This window comes from Gymnoscopelus braueri (genome assembly GCF_963280865.1).
Source record: "Gymnoscopelus braueri genome assembly, chromosome: 6".
Taxonomy (NCBI): Eukaryota; Metazoa; Chordata; class Actinopteri; order Myctophiformes; family Myctophidae; genus Gymnoscopelus; species Gymnoscopelus braueri.
Genome location: NC_137607.1, coordinates 52,889,369 through 52,897,066, shown reverse-complemented (window position 1 = coordinate 52,897,066; position 7,698 = coordinate 52,889,369). Strand labels below are relative to the sequence as shown.

Genomic DNA, 7,698 nt, shown 5'->3' with positions numbered 1-7,698 from the left:
GCCTGCCTCTTATATTTCATCATGATTTGTGTGCATGGGGTTCTCATCTTAAACAAGCTTAGTGCTTAATGAGAGTTCCAGTTTAGTAGACCTTGTATTGTGAATTTGTGAAGCTGTAATAGCACAGAAATGTGTGTTGCAGGCAGCAGGGGGCTGATGGGCATATAGAATAGGTCTGGCCACATGGTTTCCTCAAGATGATGGTAAATCGACTGCATTCATTTAGAATAAAGCAAACTTTCTATCCTGATCTATCTGACCACTCAAAGTGCTTTACTTCACATTCACCCATTCACACGCACACCACAATGGCACAGGTACAGGCTGCATGCTAATGCTGCACATATTCACATGCTGGCGGCTATTCATCGGTAGCAGTTAGGGGCTCAGTTTTTTTTGCTCAAGGACACTTTGACACACAGCCGGGGATCGAACCGGCCACCCCCTCCTCCTAACCGATCGTATAACTCTGCTGATTATTTCTTCAAGTCAAAAAAGACTTGATTTTATCAATTTTATAATGCTGATGTGACTTTGATTAATTACCTTCTATGCTAAATTGCCTGCAATAAATATTCATCTTTAAAATTCTAATTACTGACTTTGTCCCTATTCTTCCTGTTGGAGATCGTAATCTTCTGTAGGGATGAATGCATGCTAAATATTCTATTGGGTTTGTTCGAGAAAATTATTTAAAATGTGGAACATTTTACATTTGTGATGTCCCTATCCAGTTTTGTTCACAATATATATATTAACACATCTGCCATCTTTGATGGTTTTATCACAAAATCAACATATATGAGATATGTAACCCCACTATGGACCCCATCCATCCATTTTTATCTGCTTAAGAGATTAATATACTCACTCAAAGTCCACTCCACATGACAGAGATGAATGGGGGCGGGGAGGCTCTCCATATTTGCTCACATTTACCAAAATATTTATATCTATATTGATAAAAGGCTGGGTAGTCTGCAGAACTTTCCGCATAAACAGAACCTTCAAAAAGTGTTTTGTTTATGCGGGAATGATTTAAAAAGTGGAGTCAGCTTCTGTTGCATTTTAAATAACAAAACTTATTTCAAGTCATTACCAGGCTAGGGTGGAGCTATAATCCCCCTATCTGGTCCTTGGTCTCTTGCCAGCTGGTCGTGCCCAAGAGGCATCCTTACCAGATGTCTGAACCACCTCAACCTGCTCCTTTCTATGCCAAGGTGAAGTGGCTCCACTCCAACTCTTATGACTGAGATTCTCACAAAATTGTCCTAGGGTTAGGGATTCCTGAACATCATAAAGACATACACCAATTCTATACATAAATAAGAGCAGGTGTGCAAAGCTGCATTAAAAAGTAGTGACATTCTATTTGTCCTTAGAACATTATATTCTCTGAGTTTCCTTTTTGGTCAGAGGTGCTCTGAAGCTGTGGCCTGATGGGAGTGGATGAAAGGAGTGGGGGAGTGAAGACCAGAGTGCTTAGTGAGGCCATTTCTTTTTATTGTGTGAAAGTAACGTCGATTAGAAGGCGGCAGCATTAAGCTGCCGCGTTCTAAGAAAGCGGCAAGGTTCAATGCATTGCCTATGGAGACGAGCAACCGCCACTTTCCCCACTGTGTCAGGGCGTGGAGCGTGGTTGTTGTTTGGATCGTCCCTAAACCTGAAAACAGTTTTTTTTATGAGTTATATTTTATTTATCTTTTTCATTTTAAGATAGCGACACAACTGGAGACAAAAAACCAAAGCAACAACCAAAAAAGAAATACAAAAAAACAATACAGATATCTTATTAAAAAGAACTAAAACAAGATCAAAATCACGTAACAACAACAAATAAAACAGAAAGGTATATCCATGTGCTGCATACACGCATTCACACTGCGATACGCACTGTACTGTTACCTGTTACCTATCCACTTCGTGCCTTGTGGCACATAAGGCCTTCACAGAGCGCTTTACTCTGCATCTGATTTCTGTAATAATGTGTTTTTTCCGGGAGCGGGTTATCAGCCCACAGCCCAACCCCCAATCACTCTTTGTCTGGTCTCTACCCTTCGACCAGTTCGGCATGGGTGACCCTGCCAGGAGTACAATACTCCTGCCGACCCACGATAAGGTGGTGATCCCGTCGGGGGGATACGCACTGTACACACAGACCTATACGCACACATACGCACACCCACACGGACCCAAACAAACAGAGAATACAGAATACAAGGTTTGCATTGCACATCTCGACCCAAAACGAAGCCTCACTCACTCAGTCCACAACACGATCACATGACAGAATACGTTGCATTTATGTGCCACACCTACATGCCTGGTCTCCTCGGCTATCAATACCCAAAGAGGGTTGAGACCCCAGGCCAGTCTGGGGCCCCTCCACATAAGCAGAAAGGCCCCAGAGCCAGCCCAAGACCTCACACCCCCCCTGATATAAATGAGATATTTCAGTTCTAATGCCTCTGATCTGTTTTGCGTCCCGTAAGATAGACGCTTATATGCTGCAACCTTTCCCAGCTCAATCAGCCATTCCTGCACAGAGGGTCCCCCTGATGTCTTCCACCCCCTCATTATGATCTGCTTTCCCATCATAATACTGGTCTGGATCCATTCTGCATGAAGTCTCTTACAATTAGCAAGGAGCAGAGGGTCACCCAACACATACAGCCTAGGGCTGAAAATAAAGTCACTGTTCATAATGTGGAAAATGATCTTATGTACTATTCAATATTCTTGAATAACGGAACACAACCTTACTGTGTGTAAGAGTGTGCCCTCTGCTTTCTCACACCTCCAGCAATTTGCTGTGTCTTTTAGTCTGATTCTGTGTAACCTTGAAGGAGTTCTGTAAAACCAATTGAGTATTTTAAATTGAATAAGTCTGAGTCTTAATAATCTGACAGATGCTATCCCATTCCTTATCTGTAATTGATATTTTTTTCATCATTTTCCCAGACCCGCTTTTAATGCAGAAGTCCCCTTATGGGCTTGATTAAAGACCGTGGCATAGTAATGTGATGCTTCATGACCGAGACCAAATACTTTGATTATGTTGCCAAGCAGATCAGAATGTGATGAAAATAGTGAAAATTGACACTTCTTCAAAGATATAGTGTGTATAGTTTCAATGTACAAGCTGATGACAGTGTTCTTGGTTTACTTATGTATTAGTTTATAATTAGATTTTTGGTTTACTTATGTACTTATGTATGTATATATTAGATTACTATTTCTACTATGCCTTGTTGTTCTTACTGTTGCTTACTGTAAATCGCTCTGGATTAAGAGCGTCTGCTGAATGCCTAAATTGTAAATTGTAAATTGTAAAAAGAACAGTGTCTGCCTCTGGAGGTAGAGCAGCCATCTGAGAACCGCAAGATTCTTTCGATACTCTGTTTGATCCCTGGCTCCTCCTGGGTTCTTGTTAAAGTGTCCCTGATGGCAAGACAATGCTCTCTGAACACGCTCCTATTTTGATAATAGTCTTGTAAATACAGCTTTTGAATCTATCAGTGCAGCACTTGCTTGGTCAGGGATCATCTGCCTCTTTGTTCAGTGCAGTGCTCATTCTGTTGCTAATGAGAGAGAACTCCAATGCAAAATGAAACAAACGACTTCCATTAATAGTTGGAGACAGCCTCACTGTCAGAGATGAGATGATCATTAGGCCATGTGGAATAATATATTTATTCACTGTTAAGTAAGGTCTTCAAATCACTCAACTGGTCTCAGTTTACAGTACGTGTTGGATTTAATGACTACACAGTAAAAGTGTTGAATTATCTATTTGTAACTCTGAGTGTACAAATGGCTACAAATTCATTATTCATTAACGTATAACTTTCTACTGCTTTAAAGTCCCACTTCATCATACAAGCTCTTATCCACTCAGCTTTCTCATGTTCCCACTGTCCTTTGAATTCTAATTTGACACGCCACAATTATTCAGAATGCTGTAGTTCAAGTTCAGAGCTTTTATTCATTTGTATTTACAGTTGCACTTTATCCATCAATTACATTTTATTCCACTGATACATAATACATACGTATATTGTGTCAACTGTAAGAGATGGTGATTATGTTTATAGTCATGATGAAATACAGAGGAAACACAAACAAAATCATATCATCACATTAGTATTACTTTCGTGCTTAAATAGTCTGCACGATTGACTGGACAGAAAGTGCATGGCTGTGCTTGTTTCAAAGTGCTCTCAAATGAGTATTTTGGTATTTTTTATCAATGGTCTGCATTGGACGCTCTTCAAAGTAACCTTGTGGATATGAATCTCCAAAGTTAGTGCGAGTTAAACATACACTTTACAGCATGGACTGAGACATCTAAAAGCGCTGCTGTGAAAGAACTGCAGTGGGTGTGCGTATAGGGGAGCGTGTGCACACGTGTGTGTGCATGTAAAGCATGTGTACACCCGTTGCCAGCCAGAGAACCTTAAAAGAATCTCATCACTGGTCAATGCGAACCTTCAGCTCCACGGGATTTCGCCGGTAGAAGAACAGCCAACAGACGTGTCTTACAGCTTAGTACTGAAGCAAATCCTTTCATGTTGAGCCCCCTGTTGCTTCCCTGTGAACAGCTAATGGAATTGGATATCGATTTATTCTTTAGATATAGATTGTCTTTTAGTCTTTCTAAGAACTCTGTGTGGTTCTACCCAGCTTTGTAGAACTAAGAGTCTATACTGGCTTTTCAGGACAATTTTTTTTATTTGATCTCGCAACTTATATAGTGATGACGGTGATAATAACAATAATAATGTATGTCGTTGTTGCCCTGAATGCCTCCCACCGTGAGCCTGGGCCTCTGCACCCCCTCTACTGTACAATTACGCCACTGGCAAGAAAGGAGGGCTTTGCTTTTCAATTGTCCACTTTCACCAGTGATATTTTAGGCACTGGGGACATTTACTGTTCCATTATATATATTTTTATCTTCAATAACTTTATGTAACCTATAGCACATGCTCTAATGAACAAGTAACTAAGCACATTTTAACCCCATCAGCTGTGACTGGTTAGGCTTTTCCGTTGCTTGTACAATTGTATAAAGTAATATACACAGGACAGGTGCAGGTCAACACTGAACAAAACAATTACGTACGACTAAGCATGACAAGCAGCTACTGTGGCATTCCGAGCAATCTCACTGTTATTGTTATTCTTTTCAGTTTCATTCATTTATAGACATGCATGAAGTTCTGTTTTCCTGGTTCAATCCTACGGTGAGACAGTCCTTCATCACTCTACCGTCTCATAAATAGAAGGTAGCATTGGGTGTCCCCCAGAAACTCTGGCCGTCTTGTTAGTATTGTGGTGTAGTTCTCAGCCTTCGATAATTGACAAACTTTTCTTGTGTGAACTAAATGTTATTTTGACCAATCTGTATGGTAGAGAATATGTTTGTACATTATAACGCGGTGGTCAAAATTACATTTCTCTTGTGAGTAAGCAGTGGTCCAGCGGAAGAACTGGACTTCGGCTGGACATAAGAAAGAAGAAGGACATGAAAGTTACGGATTGCAGCTTTAAATAGGATGATTCCTCCTAACAACGGAGTGTCGTGGGGAATGAGAATTAGGGATACCATTTCAGGTGGGCTACTTGAATTGCACAAGCCTCTGAGAGGGGAACATATTTTGGCCGCATTGATGATTGGAAATGTTACATATTCATGACAAATAATCAGAAAGCAGCAAATTTCTGTCAGAGAAAGGGAGTTTCTAGGGTGACCGGAGAAAAAGGTGAATTGGAGAGCAGAGCAGAGCAGAGTGAGAGAGAGAGAGAGAGAGAGAGAGAGAGAGAGAGAGAGAGAGAGAGAGAGAGAGAGAGAGAGAGAGAGAGAAAAAAAAGAATAACTGGGGCACAGTGACATCCCAAAGGCCAGTCCATCATTTTTCTCTTTGTGTCAGTGAAGAACACTATTTGTCTATTGATGGGAGACACGAAAGCTACACCATTATAAACAGCCACTCATCAGTAAGATAGCACGTAAATTTTCTCAGATGCCTTACTCACACTTTCACTCAGTGAGTCAGTCCAAACAGTCCTGACACTCACTTCACTCCTTCCTTTTCTCTGTCATTCAGACATCCATTTGGACCAGCACCAGAATAGGTGGAGCCTCTGCTACTTTGGCCTTGCGTGGGAGCAGGCGTGTCAGGCTCCTGAAGGAGGGTGTGGCGCGCAGCAGGATTTCCTTGAGGCCTGCTCGAAACTCCTGGCGGATCAGACAGTAGAGCACGGGGTTGAGGCAGCTATTGGTGTGGGCGAGACACACGGTCAGGGGGAAGGCGTAGTCTTGTGCGTTGTAGAATGCCTTGCTGAAGGGCACGAGGTCAAACTTAATGAGCACGCTCCAGAGCGTCAGGGCCTGATTGGGAAGCCAACACAGAAAGAAGGACAAAACCACAATGGTGACGGACTTGGTGACTTTGGAGCAGCGCCTGTGTCGGCCCTGCTCGCTCTCCGGGCCGGCGATGCCGGCGACGCGCCGGCTGAGCACGAAGCGCAGCAGCAGGAGATAGCAGACGGTGATGATGACCAGGGGGATGAGGAAGCCCACGAGGACCTTCTGCAGTTGGTACAGCCCGAGGAGAAGCTGAGCGTCCCAGTTGCCCGAGTCCGGGAAGCGCACCAGGCAGAGCTCCTCGTCCGACACCTGGACACTGGTGGAGTAGATGGCGTGGGGCAGGGTGGCCACCAGAGACACGACCCAGATCCCCACGCTGGTCCACTTGGCCCTGGCCGCCGCCGCCCGTCGGCTGTGCATCTTGAGCGCGGAGGAGATGGAGTAGTAGCGCGCCACGCTCATGGCCGTCAGGAAGAACACGCTGGCGTACATGTTCATGGTGGTGACGGAGCTGATGATCTTGCACATCACCCGGCCGAATGGCCAGCGGAAGTCCAGGGCCGTGTCCACCGCCCAGAAAGGGAGAGTCAGAACAAACTGCAAGTCTGTGACAGCCAGCCCCATCACGAAGCAATTGATGGAAGACTGTTTCTGCCTGTGTCGCGAGTGGAGCAAATACAAAGCCAGGATGTTCCCTACCAGCCCCAACGCACACACTACGGAGTAGACAAAAGCTATCATCACCCGCACCACAAAGGTGGAGCCCTCTCCAGTTAATTCCATGATAGATTCCTTGGTGAGAAGTTGCAGCCAGCAGTGCAGCGACAGGTTGCACGTGGCGCCTCCACCACAGTTTCCAAGTCCTCCCACATCGTCCTCTTGGAGCGTTTGATGCTCACATATCTCTGGAGCCACGGTCTGAACTCTACTCTCATTCAGCTGCATGGCTGGACTCTCTCTCACACATCACCCTGCAAAGTTAAATGCACAAGAAAAGTTCTACCCAGAGGAAAAAACATGTCTCAATACAATTTTTTAGACAACCCTGGACTGGTCTATCTGTGTGAATAAAATAAAATAATAAAATAAAAACGGTGCATCTACAGACTACAGTACATCACTATATCCCGTTGCGCTACTGCCTTTCCGCTGCTATTGCCTCGCTCTGTGATGAATTCTGGCGCTCCACATTATTTTATACCATCCACGTGCGCGCGCAAAGCACGGTCGCGCAGCTGAAGCTCTTCCTTCCAACCAGAAAGTCGGTTGTGTACAACAAACAAGCCCCATTCACTTCACGTGTCCAGCCCAGCCGCATCATACAT

General features: G+C 43.9%; 1 protein-coding gene across 1 annotated transcript; it reads right to left on the bottom strand.

Annotated features, from left to right (window-relative positions):
- Positions 1-6,106: 6,106 nt before the first annotated feature.
- On the bottom strand, positions 6,107-7,318 carry rxfp3.2b (relaxin family peptide receptor 3.2b; the record flags this gene model as incomplete). The annotated part of the gene is made up of 1 exon (XM_080430215.1): positions 6,107-7,318. The coding sequence occupies one exon, from the start codon at positions 7,316-7,318 to the stop codon at positions 6,107-6,109; it is 1,212 nt and encodes a 403-aa protein (XP_080286341.1).
- Positions 7,319-7,698: the final 380 nt, after the last annotated feature.